The sequence below is a fragment of the Myzus persicae genome, unplaced genomic scaffold, assembly GCF_001856785.1.
Source record: "Myzus persicae strain clone G006 unplaced genomic scaffold, MPER_G0061.0, whole genome shotgun sequence".
Lineage (NCBI taxonomy): Eukaryota > Metazoa > Arthropoda > Insecta > Hemiptera > Aphididae > Myzus > Myzus persicae.
Genome location: NW_019100468.1, coordinates 1,821,981 through 1,847,692, shown reverse-complemented (window position 1 = coordinate 1,847,692; position 25,712 = coordinate 1,821,981). Strand labels below are relative to the sequence as shown.

Sequence of the window (25,712 nt, the reverse complement as noted above, 5' to 3'; positions counted from 1 at the left end):
ATAATATTGAATATGGACCAATGATATTAAAAATTTTGAAATGTATTTTCAGAATTTAGGGACAATATTTTTTATAAATTGAAAGAATATAAAAAAATACTCTGATATATAAACTAAAAAAAATATTTTTAACTAAAATAGAATGAGAATCATATTATTATCTATACACTTGTGTATATACTTATAAATACAATAAACTAACAATACAAACTATGATTTAATTACAAACTAAAGGTAGATAAACAACATTAGTAGATAGGTATAGCCAAACGATTTAAAAATCTAAATAAAAATAAATCATTATTACCATTATGGCATATACTATATTTTATATAATCAAAGAAAAAGATAAAATTAGCATCATTCAAATTAAATACATAAAGCACAATTATAGGTTTATGTACTTATAATCTGAATTAATAACATTAAATTAAAAATTAGAATTTTATCAGTTTAATACAATAATTTACATTAAACACAAAAATATTTGTAATCGCTTTTCACAGTAAAAAACTATTTATATACCATAGACAATGTTACAATTTTATATTAGAGGTTGTTTAAAATGGAAAACATTATTATAATGTACCATAAAAAATACAACTTCAATTGTAGTTAACAAGTTATTTTCTGTAGCTAAAACATTTTATTCTATTTTCGTTTTTGTGAATAAATAAGTTATCTATAATATATAATATTATGCAAATCTACTATGACATTTAATATGTTGGAAGCAGATAGGAAATAGTGATAAAACACTTATATAATGAGAGCGTTCAATTAAAAAAATCAAGTGATATTTCTAATTTTACAAATAAATACTCTTTTCTGTAAATGTTGTACTATACTATAATGTCACTAAAAAAACACTTCAAATTAAATTTTAATTTTAGACTACTAAGTTAACAAAATGTCACTTGATGTCTTTTAATAGAATACCCACTATATACTAACACACAATACCTTGTACAACATTAAATTTAGTTAAAATTAATTGTGTAAACAAAAAGATAATTTATAAATAAAATGAACAGCCCAAGCTTTCACAAAATAACACAAAATAAAACAATTTTTTTTTTATATTTGATTTAAATTAACATGAAAAAAATTAAAATACCAACAAGACTTTAAGAATACCGATAAATATACACTTCTTTCCAATTCAAATCTATATTATCACAGTAGTGAGTACCCTGAAAATAAACTTTAATTTTTAATTTAACTGCTTCGAGAAAAATGTATTTTAATTGGACGATGCGAGTTCTAGGTTTTCTGACACAGTTTTATTTGACTAAATACTAGACATTAATCTTTTTAGTAGGTATATAATATTTATATAGAATAATGAGCAATTTTTGAAAATGTATATTATTCTAAGAAGGATAAAACTTATGATAAGAAATGATTACGTCATGTAGATGATTTTTTTCTCGTCAACAAAATTGAAATAATGAAAATAAGGCCAAAAAAGCCTTAAATAATTATAACTCTATGAATAATTAAAAATAAAATTAATAATTATATTCATGACATAAGATATACAGCGAGGACATTGCTACTTATAAATTACAAATGTATTAATTACTAAAAATATATAGTAAATAAAGCTACAGTTGTTCATTATTTTTAAATTTCTGACTTATAATTATTAGTACATAAACATATATAATATGATCTATGGTAGTTAAAAATTTTTTAAGCATGTTTGTGTAAATGTGTTGTATTTTGTATGTATACTTAATTTTATATCACAGATATATGTGACTAGTTCACAACTTTTCTGTGTAATCCCACCAGTCTTTTTCATAACCTTCGTGAACATGCTCTAGCAACACTTTTCGCCGACTTTCACAGTAACTGAAATAAAAAAAATAAGATTAAGCTATTAACTGGTGACGTCAGTAAATATATTGGTAAAACCAATGGTTGGTAGAAAAAACCATGATTACAATTTATAAGGATTGTACATATAATTAAGAATTCACACATTTCATTAGGAAATTCCTTGTTTTGTTAAACTTTTACGAGTTAAAAAGTGTATTTTTTTACTTTTATTATTGATCTCAAGCCTGGCAATTTAGGCTAATAGCTGTTTAGATGGGGAATGGTTAGTTTAAACAATTTTTAACTAAATATCTCAGGTGGTCATTCACATGGGAGCTTGGAATACCGGCCAATACGTATACTCAGAGCGTGTTTGCAGCTGAGTGTAGACTACGCCACACCAAGCCACAAATGTATTTTTAAATATGGATATTATTCTCATAAACTTTAATTATCAGATAATCATAATTTTTTTACTCATCAGTGAGTAAAACTTATGTTTTATGAATTACTCTTGAATACTGTTTGAATTTTAGACTTTTAGAATTGTTCTTGGTAATCTTTGGGACACAAAATATTAAAATCAAACTGTCAGAATTGCCAGATTAGTTTGCATGATAGTTGCATATTACTAAAGTAGAAGAAGTGCAGAGGGTTATTATGGCTTTCAGCACTAGGGAATGACCGACATAGGATTTGAACTGGCAACGGTGATTGTCAACACTGACGCTTTAACTCAATCACACCATTCCCTAATATATTAGGTAACAGAATTTAAGTAATAAAACTTTATATAACATTTTTATAAAATAATTTACCTGAGAGGATGTCAGATCACTATTTGTTTTCTCTCTCAACGCAACAATAGCAAATTTACATTTAGCAAAACCAACCCTATGTTATTATTTTAACACTAACTCCTATCAAACTTTAAGTTAAGAACACTTTTTGTTTCTTTATAATTAACTTAATATTTAGATTTGTTTGATTTCAGTTTGTGTTAACTACGATTCTCTCATTTATAAAAATCTGCACTACAACAATCATACACATTCAATATAAGTTATAAAAATCTCATACATTTTCCTAGGATTTACTAATAAAAATCAAATAGTTAAAATTTGAAAACCATCTAAATATTAAAAAATCCTATTTTTAATTGACTAAAATGTTTATTACCGATATTTATCTTGAACTTTCTGCTTGATGTCGGCTAAATTTTCTGAAGTGATATCTCTCTCTAAATATTCTGACAGAGTTTCTGTAGCACTTTCCAAGTCTCGTTGGTTATCCTAATGTTACATAATATTTTTAAATTTAGAAACAACAATTAGATTGATAAATCTATATAATTGATTAGATTCACCTCAAAAAGAACTGATTGATTATTTTTCTTCAAATAGTATGCAAACACATACGTGTACATGAGTGTTTGTCTACATTGACATAATATATCGACAGCTTTTTTTAAAAATTGTACCTAAAACATAATTCATAGTTATTATTTTTATTTATAAAATTTAATGAGTAGTTAAATTACTTAAAAATAAAAAAAAATAAAAAGCAATTTTATATATTTTAAATAAAATAAAACCTCAATCCATGACATATTATGTTGTTGCATTTCTTCCATTTTTTCTTTAACGCTAGCATAAAGCTTGTGTTCAAACTTAAGTGATTGCATATGATTCATGTAACGGTTACAGTAGAAAAGATACCTCTGTAATGCGGCTCTGGATCTTTCTTGAGCATCTCTGGCAGCTTTAGCTTCTTCTTCATCATACCGATTACAATTATACCTATATTATATAAATAATAATATTAAAATTACTTTAATAATATAAAAGGTGGGTCAAACTCAAAAATATGGCCTCAAACTAAACCTTCTAATAGATTGTTGAACATATCGCACAGTCAAGTTCTGTTCAACATCAAACCGAAACCAAATCAAACATTTTGTTTAATACCAAACACAGTTTGAACTGAGTTGTCTAATTAAATAATGTATCTAACTTTTAAGATTTATGTCAAACCAAAATATTAAGTATAAAACATTTTTTGTTCAAAACTTGAATGTGTTCTATTTTTTTTTCAAACTTTTTGTTCAGGTTCAATTCGGTTCGGTTATTTTAAAACTAGATTTTACTAGATTTTACTTTCAAACTACAAATACGTCGACTTATTCTTCAATAAGTCAACCTATGGTCAAGTTATAAAAAATATTATTTTTATAATTTACCATGAAGATCCATGAGGTTCCCATGGGCCAAGGCATACCCAACAAAAGTCAGTTTTGCAATTTTGATTTTTACAAACCATATGGTTGCAACCACCATCTTTTTCTATAGTTACATTACATTTAGGACATTCCTGAAAGTGTAAAATTGAAGTTTAATTAAATATCAATCAATTAATTATAATATACAATATAAATAAATATATTGCTATTTAAATGTTTTAACAGTATACACAAATTGGTAATAAGAATGTAACTAAACAATTACCTCCCCAAAAAAATGAAATTAAGAAAGGATAGAGAATAACAGAAATTCTTAAGGACAACGATGGAGAGTAGAAAACAATAAGACAGAAATAGCGGGAAGATGGTAATAGAATATTTTTTCACCAAATACTTGATGGTGATAATCCCAAGAATTTTGATAAATACGAGAAGGACTTTAAGATTATGTATGTGAGGCCCCAACCATGCAATAAACAAATTGGCTAAGGAATCATAAGTAACCCGGAGAGGGTTAAATCTATGGTAGGCTACTGAAATGAGTTTATGAAGTAATGGTCGAATATACATAAGCAATACAATATGATACCATTAATAAAGAAAGTATTTTCAACATACAAGAACATCTATCACAAAAACTCATCAGTCTAGTTAAAGTAAGCTTAGGACTGTATTTACAATTTTTGAGCCCTGGGTCAACCATATTTTAAAGCCCCCCTTTCCCCACCAAAACATAGATCCACTTTTTTGATTTTTCTCAGCACATTTTTAGTTATAAATCTTTATGGTTATTTCATGGTTGTCCATCTACTACAGTGGTTATGTTAACATAATATTAATTATACTCCTTGTTTATATGCTAGCACTTATCAGTTATCGTTGATTGACAAATGACACCATCAAATTATGGTTGTATCACAGTACAAATTCTTTCCTATAAAAAAATATTTATTGATACAATATTACACTGGGCTACAGCATTGACCGGCTGCTCCCCTAAATAGATCAATATTCGGCCGTCCGGGGCAAATGTCCTAATTGCACCTCTCTAAATACGGCCCTGACTAAGCTTTAAAGTCTCTGGTCAAAGTTTAATCAGAGAACAAACTCTCTATTGATAAGGGAGTCAAAGTTAACAGGAGTCTAAAGCAGAGTGATGAGCTGTTCACCCCAATTGTATTTAATCTCATATTTGTAAATGTAATTAAAATAATGGATACATCAACGGACCCAGAAAAATTGTGTGTAAAATACTATTGGGAAAGCTAATATAAAATTAGTCCCAACCCTAATCAAAAAAAAAAACTACTTACTACATGAATATGGGCCCTTATAATAAATGTATGATTTTCACAGAATATATTATCTAATAATAAATATAAAAAACCCATACAAAGTGATTTTTTGAGCATGCTCTATCCCTACACTTATTCTCAGTATATTTAATCAAATTCTGATTCTTAGAGCCCAAATACGGAATAACATGGAAACAATTAAAGACCATTTTATCAAATATATACTTAGATTTGTATTTTTCTGTGACAATACAAACTTTATTTTTCTAAGAAAACCATTTTTTAATAAAGCAAATTGTCAATAAAAAGATTTTTTTTAATTCGGACATATCTTAATTAAATTGTATCCAAATTATTTAACTTAATGTACATTTTTTAATGATTGTTGAACATAAAATATATAGTATCTATAATATGTAATATTCAGCCTAGAACTCATTATACCTACTATTAACTATTATGACATTTTTAACAAATCTTCAAAGCCTATTTAATATTTACTAAGAATCTATTATCCTTACTCATTAGTTTCATAACATAGAAACTACTGAATTCAATTTAGGTGTACACACTCTCAACATTTTTCAAAAAAAATTTATACAATTAAAAAGGGTAAACTTGAAAAAAATAAGTTTGTAGTGCCACAGATCTCTCTTTAAATTTAATAAAAAAATCTAAGTATTTAGAAAATACATGGCAATTATTCTTTCACCATACTTGAAAATTCCAATAAACAGAATTTTAATAAATTAATTTATTAAAGGAAAAAATGGTGGAGAGCATGCCTGGAAAATATGAGTATTAAACTATTATGAAGAATAAAATAATATAAAAATATTATGGTCTGTGCCTTAAATGGCAAATGGTAGAATGGGCAATGGAAACAAAATGTAAAATTAACAGTTAATGTACTATGATCTCCACAGTAGACCAGGAATAATAAACTTGGGTTTATGATAAAATAAAATTAGGTACTATGATTAAAAGAATACTCAGCCTACATACTTAGTAAAAGGTCCATTACTACACTCGGTTCAGCGTGAAAATACGCCGCAGACCGATGAAAATTAGTTCTGCGCATCTCCAAGCAATATCCTGAAACAGTGGAACTGGCTTAATGGCAGGGTGTCAAATGGGGATGCATAGAACCATGTATTTTCTAGTTGGATAGATAGATACTATCAAAATAAATAAAAAGCATGGTAGGATACAGAGACCTTATCACAACAAGTGTTAAGATATTAAATTTGAAAGCATTTGAAAAATAACTCCAAACAAAATTTGTTTAAGCTATCATATATCCTTAAAGATTTTTCAACAATACATGGTAGTAGTTTTTAAATTAAAAAAAAAAATTAATAAGTAAATAATGACCGGTAACATCTTAATAACAAATTGACTTAATTTAGATAAATAGACCCTATTTGATGACCCATCATAGTTCCCTCAAAATCACAAATTGGCAAAAATAATTAGTTGTTTGTAAAATTACTTTAGTATTAGCTGCTATCCAATTTGAAGTTTCTGAATCATCATCACACTTTTTGATCCACTTCCTTAATAAATTACATTTAACAGGATCATGCCAATTTTCTCCACACACAAAACAAAATACATGCAAACATCGACAGATCACTGGTTTTGAATCAATATATTGGGCTTTAATAACATTATTGCAGTCGGGTGATGGACACCAACGTAATAGCCTGTTACACTATTTTAAAACAACAAAATAAAAATGTATAGAGGTATAGATTAATTATATACAAAGATAATATAACTCACTTCAACAAAACTATTGGTAATCAGATGTTGATATTTCATTCGAACTTTTGGATCTCTGACTAATCGCATAACAGTGGCATCATCTACTAATATATCACAACCACTTGCTGCGCATGCAATTGTTTGACCAACACCTTCTTCAATAATTTTTGTTGTTAAATATTCAGTCCAACACTGTGTGCAAAATCGATGATTACATTCTAACCCAGTCATCATCTATAAGTACAAAAAAAGATATTATTATATCAGTCGACATTGATAGTTAAAAATAATTTGCATAATTTGCAAGTAAATGAATAGTATTTATTGATGTTTAGTATATTTACTTAGTTATAGAATAATTTAAAATGATTATACTAACTACAATTAATTAATCATAATATAAACTTATGCTTTAAACTTCAAAGGAGGTTTCTGGTAGAAAATTGAATCCAGTTTGTATTTTGGGATCAAAAGTAGAAACTCTTCAGTACATTTTAAAATTGGAAAAAGATAAGAACATTAGCAAAATTATTATTTATAATTAAATTGTTTGGTAATCTTGAACTTACTTTTTTAAATTGTACTTATATGTTGGTAATATTTAAATTGCAGATATTTTTAAAAGCAGAACTTTTTTTTAAAGAATTTACCCAATTTTTTTATGTTATATTCTATATTACAACTTGGTAAATCTTTCTTTTAATGATACGATAGATCTTATTATGCTATAGAATTTTTATCATACTGCTATTATACTATTAGCTATATGGTAACCAGACAATTAATAAATTGAAGTTGACTTTGATAATAGGCATTAGTGTAGGTATAATAAATACAATTAAGAACAATTATATCAAGACTGTATGATGAATACCGATAGAAAACTGAACTAATCAATTATTATTTGTTGGCTATATTTTTTTGAATTATGATGTCGAAATGAAACACATTTCAACCTCATTTTACTTTTAGTGTAGAATAAAGATTTTTATACTATCATAGAATTTAAACTTAACATTAAATAAACAACACCTTAGTACGCCTGGAATATGCAAATACATTTAAATACTATATCTTAACATTTACAGGAAGGAAACAGTTTTAATCAGCTGAAAATATTATAACAGGATCTAGCTTGTTAATTGTAAGATTTGACAAATAGTCTGACTTGCTGGTATATTTAAATAATTATGTTTCATAATGCTATACATAAATCTTAATATTTTAACTTACATTGTTTGGAAGCCTTACAAAGCAAATAGCACAATCTTCCATTCCAGGAGTACCTCTACTGCGTGTAGATGTTGGCTGTAACATACAAAAACAAAAATAGTTAATAAGTCACACTATCAATTACATTAAATTAAAATGTATAATACAATAATAATCAAAACATTTTGTAATAATGACTTAAATTCATAGTTAATTTTATCAAAAATATTGAACTATGGTGTATATTACATAACAACATTTACAAACAACTACAACTTTGTTATCAACCGCCATTGCACTGTCTAAAATGTATCAACCTGCCATCAAGCAACTGTCTATCAGATTAATTTAAAAATTTGAAATGTATGATCTTTACCTATCTTTCTACGTCTATAAAAATATCATTATCGCGATTGTATATTTAGTAATGTCAAGTACATTATCTTTTACCTGCCTTACAAACATTACTTTAAAATATAATTAAAAATTAATTTGAATGAGTCATTTACCATAATATTTAGTGCTAGAAATGTATAACTATAATAAAAATATATAGCTTAAAAATTGTAATGTGAAAATAGTCAAAAAATTAATAATTAAACCATTTATGCTTATTTTATGAAATTATGAATTATAATAAATGTATTACAGATTGTATATTATTCGCTTTTATTTTAAAATGTTGTTACAACACATACAATAGAATGGTCATCTGACAAATATTTATAAGGTAATTAAATAATAGAAACTTATCGATTATCATACTCCAGCAGCCAACAAGCAAAGTTAAAATCTCGAACTGTTAAATATTTATTTCAGCATAATATGCAGATCAATCATTAATTTAAATTGGTAGATCTCATTAGAGGAACACACACTCTAAATATTAAACGCTTATGGCGATCAGTTAAAGACTTGAGGTAAGGATATAGACCACTTAGAAACTTATTGGACTATGTTAAATTCCTACATAGGTGAATTTTTGTGCCGCCCAACAAAGCAAAGGTACAAACAGTAAATTTAAACAAATAATAAAAAATATTTTTAAATTAATATCTCCTTTATAGTTATATTTATACCCATCTGTTTATATTTTAGGTATATTCATTGCCTACATTTATGCATCGTCTTAAAAAATATTAGTTTATATAATATAAATTGTAATTAACAAGTATCTACTTATTTCCCTTTCCCCCTCTAATATAATACATACATGTAAGTAAAAACAAATATCAACCTAAAGTTAATACTAAATAGTTCATAATACAAAAACAGAATAAAATACTCAACCCGCACCCAATTGGCCGATAGAGTATGACAACTGAAAAGTGCCAAATAATACTATAGGTATTAAAAGTCAATAATACAGAATATGACTCTAAAAAATTCAATATCAAAAATGATGTTAAAGTAATCTAAAATGCATTGTTAAAACATTATTTAAAAAAATAATTCATTACCCTTTGTATAATCGGTTGAGTTCTCTTAAATGGATTTATTACTCTAGCTTCGGAGAATAATTTATCTTGGTCGCCATCATAAAACCGTTCCATTAACTTTTCTTTGTCCCATTTAAAATGATTCAATAAAATGCGAGTTGTTGTAGCAGGCATCTGAAATTACCAAAAGATGTACCATACAGATTGTATCTACAAAGCTTTTTAAATATAAACTCAATAATAAGTAGGTAACATTAAAGGATACCTATTTATAATAAATATCGTATATTCTACTGTGTGTATATGGGGATACAATAACAGAGTTCTCTAAAACAAGGTCATGTATTGCATTTTTAAAATTAAAATAAACTGTTATTATGCTCACTTGAAGCACAGTATTCACGTCTTTGATGCAATCAATCATGTGTTGAACAATATTGTCTGTGGACAAAACTTCAAAGGGAAAATCATCAATGTCTTGGTTTTTTTCACGTTCGTGCCGCACATCAACCTCCATTGCAAAATCCACATCATCTCCGCTTGATTCATTTCCAGAGTCTATATCGTTCAATGCATCTTCATCCGAGTCCATCGCAACAGCTTATTTCAATAGAATTCAACAGCAAGACAATTTTGATAAAAATTTAGGTATTTTGTACTTGGGAAATTTTAATTTTTTTTCAATATCACGCACGCCAGGCGACGTACGATCTGGTCGATTGTTATTGTTATTTGTTTGTTGTTTTCTAGGTGTGATGATGACTGGTGGCGGACGGTGGTGGCCCAGTGAGCATATTTTGAAAAAAAAAATTATGATTATTTATGTATCAGAAATATATTTCTGTTTTAAACACAATTTTTCTTAATTTTATTTTGCCTAGCAAGTAGCAATCAGTTGTTTTCTGACCCCGGTGACGTCACCCACTTTGTGATCTTGTTTCCTCTATAACCTCTTTGGCTTTTATTAGTATCCAAAATGGTAAACACTGACTGTTGCGTAGCAATTCGTTGTACTATCATTTCGATCCCCGCGGGCCACGAAAATACAAAAAAAACAGAACCTTTTAGAACTAAAAGTAGGTATACCTGACTAAAACCCTTTAGACCTCTAATTGTAGTCATGTCAACTGTCACGGTATACATTTCACTCAAGTCCTTAAAAATTACCCATACGGAAGAAAATATTTTATTTATTAGAATAAACACTAAACGGCTTTTGGAACAATATAAACCAAGTATTAAAGATAAACAAAGGTAAGGTTGGTTATATACTAATACAACAAAATAAATTGTAATACAATATATAAAACTCATTTTAGTATTAGTTTAGAAAATTACCTGTAGTTAAAAATGTAATGTGAAGTATTGAAGCTGGCCAGGGTAAGAAAAATGTACACATTGCTATTGGCCATGGTCTGTAGACATCATTCTGATCAGGGATAATTATTAGTAAAATTAGTGTGCTTAACTGGTAGGTAAAATAATCAATTAATCCTGGTGCTACTAGGGGCACGAATATAAATGCATTGACTATAGTGGTTGAGCATTTCATATTTTAAACGAGGTAGGGAATGTTCTACATTATGTCCCGTAATGTTGTGACCGTAAGAAAAGGTTTATCGAACTTAAAGAAAAAAATTATTAGATTATTAAGAGAACGCTACCTACATTTACATGTATTGTCTCCGCCTTAAAAGTGCGTAATATAGTAAATCTTACTCTCAGCAGATCGCGTTTAGCTCCGTTAGTTTAAAAATTAGAGTGAATTGACCTCTTATACAATTAGTACTTATACAATTTACTACAAATCTACTTATACTACTATACTAGTATTGAAATTTTAAGCCGCGGGTAGTGATCACTATATGACAGCTATATGGATGGTATATGATTGAACAATTTAGAATTTCATTACGTTTATGTATAGTCATACACTCATACATATTATATTATAAAATGTTATTAGACTATTTTTAAAAACATAAAGTAACTATAGACGCAGTTGCCTGTTAATGAGAATATAAATATTTCTTTAAACTATAATATTCACCCTTATGGCGTAATTCTATGTTTATTGTTTGGATATTGAACCCTTAACTTCCCTACCTGGTAACTATACGGCTACACATAGGTACCTATAATACCTATATATATATAATAATATTTGCTTATAAAGTTGATATGATATTATACATATAACCATATACCTATAGGCAGTGGGTACCAGCAATGAACATAGTGTATGAATATAATATAATATGACTATATGTCTGCATGAGTATAGTAAAAATTGCACATGTAACTGCTTCTCAGTTAGGTACCTACCAATAAAATGTTTTTAAATATTTCAAAACAACGAACATAATATAGGTTTATTTGTACCTACAACATTTTTACGAACTTTTTGTACTATTTTTAGTCAAATATTTAAACTATATATGTTATTGTTATTATACAATATACAAAGTTACATATTATTATCGTTGATGATTGATTGTAAATACTATATGTCTATTTAAAATCAATAATATTAAACGTATAATATAAAGAGAGTCCAAGCCTTATAATTTCTGAATCGATAACTAAATATACGTCCAAGTCATTTGATAAACATGAGCATAGTAAAATATGGCCTTGTAGGCATGCCTTTCATACTTTAATTATATATTATTTAGGTAGGTAGTAAATTATTGACATCAAGCCAAATTCAAGTACCTAACCTATAATATTTAGTTAAAAGTTATTATTATCACTAGAGCTTGAATTTGTATGTAAATACTAAATTTCATTAAGTGCAGATTTCTTAATTCTGATTAAAAATTACTTACAAGTTTCAAACAATTCGAAACAAAAAGTATTAATTTTTACATATTTTGAAATAAATGCATGTTTATACAGATTTAATCATTATGTACATATTTCATAAATAATTTCTATTTTTATATTTAAGTATTACAGGATCACGGACGTATTTACAAATCACAATAATCGTTATTCTAGAAAATGTCTTGCAACATTTTTGAAAAAAAAATTCATCTTAATAAAAATGAAAAAGTTGGATTTTGTACTCTATGCCGGCGGTTCCCAGCCTATGGGCCGCGGCCTATATTGGGGCGTGAACCATATAAATATATAATATTTAATTTTATATATTTTAAGTACATACCTAATAATATTTCTGGTTACAATAATATCTATCAATATTATCTACACTCTGTAGTGTCAAATTAGTGTCAAATAAACGCTAAGTATTGGAATAAACTGAATGTTGAAAATGATTTAATTCTAAAACTATCCAGTTTTCATCCCGATATTGATTCTCTCGTGAAGGACAAGTAATGTCAAAAATCACACTAAATTGTTTAACTTGTGATGAAATTTAATCAATTGTTTTCATGATAAACAATTGATTTTGTAATTCTTTTTAGTTCTTACAACTGACGTTTGTATATACATATATTTCTGCATTCGTATATTATATAGGTGAGCTATTTGTGGGCCTCAAAGATTTTTTTATAAAATTGGTGGTCCGCACAGCTAAAAAGGTTGGGAACCGCTGCTCTATACTATCATGTTCAACTTAGTATTATTATACTAACTGACTGCAGCATGGAGGGTTATCAATTGAATAATTTGGCTGTTATGGTCGATGTAGAGTTGCAGGATTAATGAGGGTTCGTAAATACTCCTCTTGAATTGTTTCTCAAAGTTTAATATCGAATTACCTGTAGTGGGAGCAGAGCATAGAGAAAATAAAATGTACCAACGACTAAACTATAATGATATATACCTATTATATAATATATTATACTATATGCCTATATGTCTATATATTAGTTGTCAAATTTAATTTATTTCAAACCATTCATTCTAATATAAATCAAATGGATTACCTATTATGCATAAAAGTATAAAACTATTGTAATTAAACAAATTAATTAATAATTATTTAAAACATTTTTTTAAAATCCCATATTACATAAGCATATTATACTTATTTGAATTATTTCTGCTGTGATTATTTTAATCCGTAATTAATTAACCATACCGGTTCAAAATGTATTGTATCAACCAGACTTAATAATTACCAGAATATATTATACATTATACCTACGATAGGTACCACAAAGTAAATATTTCAGCGCACATACTCATAATTGTATGTATATTCTAGGCTTATGTTGTGGGGATTGACACTTCCTAAACTCGTACATTGTATTCAAATGATTTTTGTTAACGTGCAATATTTGTTAGTAGGGAGCCATAGTGCCACACTGCCAATTCGATTTCGATATATGTTATTTAAATACATATAGTTCGTTTTTACTAATTTGTTAACGCGTTATATTATATACGTATACATATATAGAGACGTATAATATTAAGTATTTTTAAAATGTCTATACATTGTTACACTCCTTCCACAGTATCCAAACATAAAGGAACTTGTGATGCATGGATCAGCATTCATGGAAATGTATATGATATTACCAATTTCATTACAGTGGTGAGTACCTACTGAGTATCATATTAATCATAAATATTTACATGTATTATATTATAAAACATATAAAACTAAATAGATAGGTATTATGTAGTAAACTAGTATAGATATAAATATAACTCTATACGCATAAATATAAACTTATTAGTTATTAACTTACTGATTATAGTTATATAATAAAATAAGACGTATTTACATGTTTTTATGGCACCTTTAAACCTATAACCTGACCTAACTTTACCTATTATAATTCGTTGTATTCCAATTAACCAATACAACTATAATATTAATGCAGTATAACTATATTAAATTAAAGACAACTTGTGATTATTGATTACACAACATCTAAGATTGTAAAATAATGTTAAGACACACATCTACACAGCACGCATATAATTCTTGCTGTATCTTATTTTCTCAGTGAAAACTGGTATGTGTTGGCTTTTGTTTATTTTTCTGTTGACACGATTTTGGGAGCTGCATAATAAGTTTCATTTAGAAAACTTCCCTTTAAATTCATTGTAAATCCAGTCTATAGTTGGTATACTTCTAAAAAGTTAGTTCTCATTATATACATAGTCACATAGGTACTTAGTTCCATACTAACAACAACAGTTGAATTATATTCATGTAGAATTGGCGTTTTTAACAGGCAACGAAGTAGACGGGGCTACACTTTAGTTAAAACTTCAATTATTGTAAAACTAATTATTGTACAATATTTGTAATATTTTATCGTATAATATTATGTATATTATAAATACTTTTCGTGAATCCCAATAGCCTATGCCGAGGGTTGAAATAAATTTAAAAGTATATATTAAGTAGGTATACATAATAATTAACAACTTATCATATATATGGGATATTTTTGGAAACATTTAGTTCAATATTGAATATACTATTATACTGTAGTTTATTATTATAAGGTTTGGAATTTTATAGCATTTTTCTTATAAGATGCATAAGAAATAGCAGAGTAAATTAAAAATGTATTGTTTGATACAGAGAACTCAAATTAAACATTTTATTTTGCATTTTTTGTGAATTTTGGATTTTAGTGCTATATGTTTGGACTTTTTGATATGTTTTGCATTTTTAACCGTTTTTGAATCAAAAATGATTATATTTTAGTAAATGTGTTTTTAAATTATTGTCAATAGAATTGTGGAATTAAATAGATTAAATAAAAACCGATTACGTGGAAAGGCTGATACGACTCGAGCAACAGGCAACGCGTAGTTCAGAGTTTCGTATGATTTGGTTCACATTTTTAACCTTTGTGATTAATTGATTTTGTTCTGATTTTTTTTTTTTTGATTTCTACTGCTGTTATCATTTCTACTTCTGAAAGATGATCAAACGAGTGTTGAATCGTTGTATACTCTACTTAATCTTATACAATTGTATTTTGTACTTATACCCTTACTCAGAGTGACTAAAAATTATTTAAAAACTTAAGTAACTACTAAACTATCTATAATATGTAAGTGATTTATAAATTATTTATTAATAAATGTTAGTTTTTTCTACATTTTTTTTGCTTTTTTTGCATATTTTTATCTCTTGTTTAGCGATATTTAAGCCTAAGGTATATATGCAAGGTATTTAGACAATTTTTAGTCCTATAAGCTCCCAATCCTGATTATTATACTCTCAGCTTACACAACATTTTTGTAAATTTTATCTTTCACTTAATTTATATTAATTAGTATGGCATCAACAAATAAATAAATAATTTTTATTAATTAAATGCTTAAAACTCTCTATTATTCAAAAAGCTAGTGGGTATGGGGAGCTAAGCAAGCAGAGGGCAGAGCGCGATATAGCTCCTAATAGTAATAGATAACTAATTACAAATAAATAATAAAATATCTTCAGAAATAGAGCCTGACATAACGTCTCCATTCAGAGTCTCACAATAGTTTTTGAATGCAATGATTTAAATTTTGAATTCAAATTATGCACATCCATCACAATAGCAATAATGATGAGACGAAATCAACAATTCCTATTTAATAAGAATGCCTAACTCCTCCGGTTTTTGTTTTTATTCTAGTATATCGGTTAACGTTAATCGATATAATATAGTATAATTGTGTATACAATATATATGCAGATTTAAATGTATTGTATATTAGGTACCTATTTATTCATTGTATAATATATGAAACTGCTTTGATTATTATTTATATAATAATTTATAATAATAATAATAATAATTCATTTATACAATGATAATTTAATCTAATTTTGATTTTGTATAGCCATCTATCTCATAATATTATGATCTCTTTGATTGTATGTCTGTAATGGTAATCTGTATCATTAAAAAGCTAAACATTAAACACCCATTTGCTTCGGCTATGCATATGAGTTATGAGTTATGACGAATTTAATTTATAACAGTTATAATTAAAAGTATTACTGTAGTCTGTAGTATGTTGTAGTATCTATTTCCATTGATTATAAATATTACATAGTAAATAGTAATATTGGCGATGGAAAGTGATAAGCTGTAACGGGGAACCTGTGTATAATACTATACCTAATGTATACTTCTTTTATTTTTTCACGAGCCTCATTACAGACCACTCTCCACCGGCCTAAAAATTGATAATATTTCTATCACCAATAGTACTATTATGTATAATACATACTATATACTATCTATAGTATTTATAATCAGTGCTATTACTAACCGGTATTATTAACGGTGAACTAATAATTTGTTATTGAACAAAAACTGATAAATAAATTATGATTTTATTAAAAATATAGTTAAAGTGTTAAACTAATTAAAAAATATGTTACTAAATCAAGCGTGATATACTTGAAATTTAAATATATGATACATTTATACTATATATTATTCTAATTTATTGTTAAAAGTTAACACAATAAGTATACATTTTAAGTTATAAGTAGGTACTTATTATAACTATAAGTGTTATCTATATGGCTAAACAGCTAGTATAGATACTTATTACTTATATCATAAAATTCTTACCTATAAGTATATTGAAAATTACGACTAACATTTATTTAAGAAATACGGATTAATTTGAACTACGGTGAATATAAAAATATTTTAAATATGTTACTTAAATAGGTTATAGATGTATATACTTTATAATAATTTCATACCTATAGGTACCTACCTCAACATTTGTAAACATCTTTCTACATTTTTTCATTCCATGGCATCTATATTGTTATCCCTTTTTCATTAAAACACTATAATAATTGTTTTTGTACTTTTAAATAATAGTATGGTATTATTAATGTGAAATATCTAATGCGGTGGGTGAGATCGGTTGTTGGTACTCGCGATACATTTAATAAGCCTTTAAAATAAAGAATAATTTTCCTTAAAAAAAATCTGAATATTTTGGTTTTAATTATGCCATTTTCATATCTGTCAGGCATCCCGCGACGACTTATTATTTTTTATTTATCTTAACCCCTGACTAAGTAGTACAACAATTTCAAGAACTTGAAAATATGGTTTTTAGATGTATTAAAAAAAACTCCCCGGGTAACCCCAGGGGTTAAAGTGGGGGGGGGGGAGACGCAGGAGGACTCAGTCCGCCGCCTACCTCTGACGGCGGTTTTAAAGAGTCTCCTTTAACAAATTAGGATTTTAATATTTTATACATAAGACATTATTCATAAAATTATATATGGAATGCTTAAAACTATGTGGAGACATTAGTCCCCTCTGGAATTTTTTTCTTCTTTAAACCCTGGGTAACCCCAGAAGACGTTTGAAACGTAAATGGTGCCGAGACCCACCGAATTCTTAAATGATTTAAAACCATCGCTCATGCCGAGTCAATATGCGTCATGCTATTAAGTTCCATCACTGCATGGATGGATTCTTCCTTAAGAGTCAAGACAATACTATACTCCAATTACTGCTACATAATTTTTACTTATTGAAAAAACATATTTACAGATTGCATAGTAATGTTTGATAGCCGATAGGTACACAAAAAAAAATATTGAATAAATGTATATTAATAAATTAAAAATGGTGGTATTGTTTTTCTTTTACATCAAATTTTTTTAAGAACTTTCGAATTCATTAAGTTTATCTTAAAGTATATGATATAATTAAATATAAGTTATAAGTATTAGGTAGGTGCCCACATAAAAAAAATACAAACATGGTTAAATTATGATTTTAGCACCCGGGAGGTGAAGAAGTTCTTGTTGAAGCAGCAGGAACAGATGCAACAGTGTGTTTCGATAGTATAGGACACTCAGATGAAGCGTACAAGTTAATGAACGATTTAAAAATAGGAAAGTTATCATCAAAAGATGAGGTGAGTATTTATATTAGATTAACTCGTACATTGTTTATGTAAAATTTGGTACAAATATTGAATTTTTATAGTTATAACTTATAACTTATATCTATAAAAGTATAATTTTAATTTATGTAGGACATAGGTTATATTAAATCCCATATTATGGAAGGGCACTGAAATCGATAATATATACTGGAGGGCGGATTCGCTGTTCTCACAATGATAAAAAACGAGGTAAAAATTCTACTTCCCCACCACTAAAGGGTAAAACATTTCATTTTTATATACGACGGACGTTATGTAATTATGACTATTTTTGCTTATAATTCCTAATTTATTTCAATTATTTTCTTAATTTTTTAACAAATTGGATGTAGTAATAATTAATCATTACCTTATTGTATTACCATGATTATATATGGTATATATTATATATTATATGACATTATAAATTGATATGAAAAGAGATACAATTTAACAATAAATTAAAATCAAATTGAAAAACCTACAGTTTAATAATTAAAATTATAATTTATAATAATAAATTAATTTTGATTTAAAAGGAAAAAATAAAAAACATTTTATAACATTTTATAACAGTATATTTCTTATTTATGCAAAAGTACAAAATAATGGTATTTACATATTATATGTATATTTCTTCAGTACGTGTGCATGTCATTAAACTCCGCCAGAGTGCTGCTCAAGCAGTAATTTTAAGATTTACGATGGGCATTTTTGTTTATAAGTGGTTGCTCTTGGTTAATAAATGAATAAATAAACATTATAATATAATATAAAATTACATATAGAAGACAGGTGGAAATATTGGTCAACGTTCAGGGAATGTACAAATAGTCAATAACCGTCAGTCATAAAAATTATTTGAGTATTTCCTTTCGTGCTATTATTGAAGACAAAGTCTGTCGGGACAGCTAGTTAATATATATAAATATACACAAATACGTAATTTAAAAACTATTGACAAATTTTTAAATAAAATTATTTTTGATAGTTTCTTTCGGAGAAGATTTTTTGTTCAATACTTCTCTCAAATTAAACTTTCTCTGGTAAAGGCACATTCTTATTTTTATAAATGTGGTACTAATTAGTTTAAAAACTATTTATTCGTGGCTAGATGCCCCTAAATACAAATTTATTGAATGTAAGTTAGAAAAAAAAAAATAAACGAATTTTTAACTGTATATACTTATTCTAGCACATTCGATAATATTGTGTGCTGCATTTTTATGTAATTAACATTCCTGGACCACAACAACTTGAAAAGCTTTTTCTAAATGCTGTACTATTAATAGAATAGCTTTTGAAGCATTAATTAGTTTACCTGTATTTACTGCATTCACAAAAGTAACTGCTGTATAATTATTATGATCAGATTAATGATTTTCCATCGACATATCAGCACATGCTCACTCATTTTTTCATTGTACTTCTTATAATATATCCAGAAATGTAAGTTAAAATACCAATCACATATTCTCCCGAATGAGTACTATTAAGTTGCTACAAGTAAACTTGAATTTCATTTTCATCTTCTTTTCATGGTTCATTTTATACACATTTTATGTTCCTTTTTTCAGAACGAAATTCTGTTACCTCGTCGTCTGCATTTACATCAGAATCGCACCAATTAGTAATAACCACTTTTAAAATTTACTAAGATAGAAAATATGAGTAAATATCTCAGCGATAATAAACGAAAATAACTCATTATTTACACGTCCATCGTATATTCGTATGTAAAAATGAAAATTGATGTTTTGTCCTTCGGTGGTGGGGGTAACTTCAAATGCTACGGCTCATTTTTACGGCTGAGTCCGCACTCCAGTATGTATTATCTAACAATTCTAACTCAGTGTGGAAGATTGATTATTTATCATTTTAAGGATAGGTAGTTATTCTAAGAATAAGTTCAATCTAAGATTTTTTAGTTAAGATGCACCGATGTCCGATAACAGTATTATTATTATAATTTTGTTTTATTACATATTATATTAGACAGTCTGTAAACGATTATTTCACAATTAGTGCAATGTGAGACGTGAGTAATGTATATATTATACAGGGTGCGGCAGTCAAATCCGACGATTTAAAAGAATAAATAAAAATAGAAAAACATTTTTTTATTAATTTTTCGCTAAACAAATAAAAACTACACAAGTGGAATTTTATATTATATATTTAAAAACTTCATTTTTTCAAAATTCTCTTATTTTTTTCAATATTCTTCTCAAAGTCCGATAACTTAAGCCAAGTTCTTAACTGTGACGCCTGGCTGACTTTCGAGAACTTCTCCCTACTGCTTGTTTCACCCGCTCTACATTTTCTTGAGTCTGTCTAGCTTTTTTACTACCACCCCTCTTTTGAGTCATGCTAGCTGTGGTTTCAAAGTTTTTTACCCACAGGTCGATGGTACCACGAGAAGGCACAGGATCGCGAGAAGATAAACTAAATTGTCGGCGAAATGCACTTAGAGCGCCTACGAAACTATCATTACTAAATTCCGGGTATTTAAAAGCGATAAGAACATTCCCGAAATCTCTACCACTTTAGTGCTGCCCACCAGCTCTTGTTAAAATCGTCGGGTTTGACTGCCGCACCCTGTATTAAGTGGCCTATAGTCAAGTAATAGACATCCTTCAGAAGTGTTGCTATTTTTTTTTGCTGGAAACGAAACTGTAATCTTTACCATAACGATAAACTATTTCACCATTAACACTATTCTGCTACTGTTCAATATAGGCAGATAATAGTAGCGTCCTCAGGAATTTTCAAAGGGTTGGGGAGAAATATGTAAAGGAGCTATTTTCACACAAAAATGGCCAATTTTTAGGGGGAGGAGGTTAAACCCTATGATGCCCTATGATGAGTAGGTAAGCCTAATAAATTGTTTGATTTTTTCTTGTCTTTTAAAATAACCGTGTCAAATTAAAATTTTGCTGAAAAATTATCTAAAAAACCTAGGTACCTTCATTCTATATAATATACCTATAATATGTGAGTTCTTTAAAATCATTTCCTTATTTTTCTCGTTTTTGTTACTTAATATTTGATAAAATTATTTTTTATTGCTAAAATTAAATATTTCAGCATGTATATTTTTAAATTGAATTTTAGACTTGCGATATGCGTTGATAATTTATTACTGACCAAAATATCATTGTCATTGTCTAAACCGTACATTTGCGAACATAATTAATTACTAAATATACCAAAGTCCTTGAGCTGAAATATACAATTGCCTATTACTATTGAGTATTTACTATTTTACTAGGTATTTAATACCAATATCAATTAATTTGATTCAATGAATGATAAATTCACATATATATGTCTATGGTTTTATGTGGTACAACCTTCAAGTAAAATTTTTTTGCCTGTAACAAGAAATTTAACTATTGGTACTTTTCACGTCTGTATATAATATTGTTTGAACGAAAAATTATATTTGATTAATTTTTGATTATCTGTTTAAATACCAACTTTATATTATTATATTTTCTGAGTGTTACTGCTGGGTATATCTACTCTTCTCAAGCGTTCATGTTATGTTTGTTCTTTTTTATTATTCTACACTCATATGCTTATTGTAAATGTTTCGCAGTTTGTATATTTTCTAATAAATGTTTAAAAAAAGGCAGGCAAGTGGGCAAGGCTCGCTCTGCTGCAGTACCCACAGTTGGTGTCTAGGGGGGTTGGTGTAAGGGATGTGCTAAATTGTAATTCAATTATATAAAATCCATAATCATTTCGTTCAAGGGCGCCCGCAGGGGGGGCCAAAGGGGCCATTGCCCCTACTGGGAATTTTTTTAAACTATTGTTTATTTAGTGCCACGGCGCCACGCATATTAATTATAACATAATTTTATTGACTCAATTGAGATTCATTTATGAAGTTATGTAAAAATTATTGTATTTTTAGATAATCTATAAAAATAATCTTTAATGTATACATTAGTTTACAATGTTTATAATAATCACTAATCAGTCCTACGAAACTCCGTGTATGAAGACAGATTAAATGGCTTAGCTTTATTGTATATACATAAAGACATTGTTAAAAAGCAAAAGCAAAAACAAAAAATTATTGAAGATGTTATACAATCATTTTGTATGCAACCAAGACGCATACAATTTTTATTTGATGATTAATATAAATAAAATTAATTTGTGACATTTATATTATACATTTATATTCAAATAATATTAATATTGTTTTATAAACCTACAAAATAAAAGGCCTTATGTGATGACATAATTTTGTTTTTTTCTGTTTAATGTAGGTTATGCTATTTTAGAATAAAAAACACTAGAAATATATTAAGATTTAAAATAATAATTTTGATCTTACCCCGGGTGGGATTTTATCCTGCTTGCGCCTTTGGTATACGAAAAACCTAAATCATTAGAAAAAAAATCTTTTATGATATTATTCTTAAAGTAATTTATTTAACTATTAGACATCAACAGATTGCAAATTGTAATGTAAAAAAAATAATATTAACCATTATAGTAACATACAGTATTACAGTACGTCTGATTAATTTTTGCCCAAATAATTGTATTCGAAAATATCATTGTGTGTATACAATATAATAACATATTTAAAAAGGTTCCCTAGTTCCCAACAATAACATATTTAAATTACAAGATAACTAAAACCATTATTCTTTGTTTAAATATCTAATTTTGTCCAAATTTGAGTTTGAGATATCAATAAAAAAAACTGTGCTTATATATTTTTTAGATTTTTTGGTTGTAGCATGAACTACTTATGAGAACCTTGTAGGTATTACATTTTCAAGCTTTTTGACAACCATAAAAAAAACTAAATTTTTTTAAGCTCAAAAAGAGTTAAGATATTTTGAAAGCTGTATGGTGTATATACAATTTCTGGTACAAACATTCGGTGAAAATATGTATCTAAAGTTATTATTTTTTAGACTCACCCCAAAAATCAAAATCGATTTTGTCAAAAACTGGTTTTGAGTAAATAATTCAGTTTTTCCTTTATTTTTTTTGGGGGAGGGGGGACTATCCCTACGCGTTTGAAAACTATCTGGTAATTTTTACTCTTGACCCAGGTTTTTAGAATTCACTTTCCTACAAGATAAATTCTGAAGTAGATATTCAAAGCATATTTATTGCCATATAAACCAAAAAATAATGACAGACGCACACACACGAAAAAAAAATACAAAACATACATCATTATAAGATCAATAATCCATACCATATCCATACCAATCAGAACCTAAATTATTATATTTAAAATTATTGTTAAAAGTTTGTTTATGATTAAGAAGTTTAATAAATGTATATTGATATAAAACGTAACTGCATTAATTTATATATTTTATCTTATTTATATTGATGGTATTAATAAATATATAAATTAAATTTCATCATTAACCGTTTAGTAAACATGAATTATATAAAAATGTTATTTCCTAACTAAACTATCGACTGTACATCGAGTATTTGCTTGTATACACTTAAAATATAATAAATATTGAAATGTAGGTATTAGGTACAACATGTTAAAATATTTTCAATATTATCACTATATTTTTGTTTTAATCACTAATATCTAATTAATCCACATATGTAATCTTTAAAAAAAGTTTACCAATTGATTTAACTATTAGGCAAGTACGCGGTGTAACATCAATCGATCAACCATGCTAATATAATGTTGTAACTTATCTTTGTAGGGAAATTATATAATATTTATTTTAGTTTTACCGATGATAGAATGAAGATGAACAAATAAAACAAAGTTTCTTCGTATATTCCAATAGGTATCTATATTTTTTTAAATTCCAAGTGGAACGATAAATGTATGTATATCAAACCATGGTTTTTACATTGATGTGGGTTTTTAATTTTTAATTGTTGGGTCTGTTATCACTTATAGGTAGGGTTACCATAATGTTTTTAGATCAAATCCGGACATCAGTTCTGTTTCCGGGGGAGGGGGGGGGTAAATTAAAGTTAAACAGTATTGTTCTTTCATTAATACAATTTTATTTAAATCTATAAATAAAACGTCTACATAAGAGTTATTAGGTTAAACATATTATAATAATTAATTAACATATACTAATAAATATTAATTAGATATTATTAATTTATACAGAGTGAACCCTGAAATCTGTCACCAAACATAACTTTTTGTATCAATATAACCACGTTAAATGGTTACCTTTATAAAATCCGGACATTTTTCAAATCCGGACGCCAATCCGGACAGGTGTTTGAAATCCGGACTGTCCGGACGAAATCCGGACGTATGGTAACCCTACTTATAGGTATGTTGTGTAGTAAAAATACTTCAATCTTCAACTTTGAGGGTGGTTTCTGGTAGAAATGTGGATTTGGTTAGTCCTTTGGTAAACAATTTTAGTTATTTTCAAAAAAATAGGCAAATAAAAAAAAATAGGTGACCTGAGGGGTATTACATATTATAACATACTTTTTATATCATTTAGTTTAATGTTAACATATCATTTACAGTGACCAAGGCTACACGACACCTAATGTACCCACAGCAGACTAGAAGAGCGAAACCACTTGCTCACCTTTTTTTTAGTTATTTTTTTCAGTTTATGTATTATAAAATGTTTGTTAGTTAGTAAAAAGATTGAAAATTGAACACAAGGTCCCTCATAAGTTTTTTTTATAGCAACTAAAAAATATCTGAAATATGTAGGTATGTTTTATGAATTACGTTTTGTTAATTTTCATAATTGTAAATATATTTGTAACAGCACCTGGTGTGCTGAAACATTTTCAAAGAATAAATAAAAAAAAAAAATTTAATTAATTGATTTATTTTATTTATTTACGGGCTGAGAACCCAATATAATTTACAAAGATAATATTAGACCTAAGTGGGTGTTACACATACCCAAATTAACAGTCAACTGTTGCGTTACAACATTAAAGTTAATATAAATATCATAAGTAACGAAGTACAGTATAATAATACTAAACATAATACATTTTAAAAAATAATTATACATATAAAATATTAACTTTCTATAATTACTCACACTCACGGGTGTCGCGTGGTATAATACTATTTTAATAAATATC

At 27.3% G+C, this 25,712-nt stretch overlaps 2 protein-coding genes across 2 annotated transcripts; one reads left to right on the top strand and one right to left on the bottom strand.

The window, feature by feature from the left end:
• Nucleotides 1-1,650: 1,650 nt before the first annotated feature.
• Nucleotides 1,651-10,689, bottom strand: LOC111028589 (potential E3 ubiquitin-protein ligase ariadne-1). The gene is made up of 10 exons (XM_022307334.1): nt 10,162-10,689; nt 9,798-9,950; nt 8,359-8,433; nt 7,144-7,359; nt 6,851-7,072; nt 4,064-4,194; nt 3,419-3,623; nt 3,191-3,304; nt 3,004-3,116; nt 1,651-1,857 (listed from the first exon to the last, which is right to left on the bottom strand). Exons 1-10 carry the CDS (start codon nt 10,366-10,368, stop codon nt 1,770-1,772), a joined length of 1,524 nt encoding a protein of 507 aa, XP_022163026.1. The 5' UTR covers nt 10,369-10,689; the 3' UTR covers nt 1,651-1,769.
• Nucleotides 10,690-13,974: 3,285 nt separating this feature from the next.
• On the top strand, nt 13,975-25,269 carry LOC111028894 (cytochrome b5-like). The gene is made up of 3 exons (XM_022307712.1): nt 13,975-14,283; nt 18,471-18,608; nt 25,131-25,269. The coding sequence occupies exons 1-3, from the start codon at nt 14,173-14,175 to the stop codon at nt 25,131-25,133; spliced, it is 252 nt and encodes an 83-aa protein (XP_022163404.1). The 5' UTR covers nt 13,975-14,172; the 3' UTR covers nt 25,134-25,269.
• The last annotated feature ends 443 nt before the right edge of the window (nt 25,270-25,712 follow it).

Bases quoted from the DNA above. Each gene is read 5' to 3' on its own strand.
- LOC111028589 (XM_022307334.1), bottom strand. From the start codon at position 10,368: ATGGACTCGGATGAAGATGCATTGAACGATATAGACTCTGGAAATGAA. The intron at 3,305-3,418 runs GTTTTATTTTAT...ATTATGTTTTAG, and splicing joins ATAATATGTCATGGATTGAG to GTACAATTTTTAAAAAAAGC. The intron at 1,858-3,003 runs GTAATAAACATT...TTTTTATTTCAG, and splicing joins AAAGTTCAAGATAAATATCG to TTACTGTGAAAGTCGGCGAA.
- LOC111028894 (XM_022307712.1), top strand. From the start codon at position 14,173: ATGTCTATACATTGTTACACTCCTTCCACAGTATCCAAACATAAAGGA. The intron at 14,284-18,470 runs GTGAGTACCTAC...TTATGATTTTAG, and splicing joins TTACCAATTTCATTACAGTG to CACCCGGGAGGTGAAGAAGT.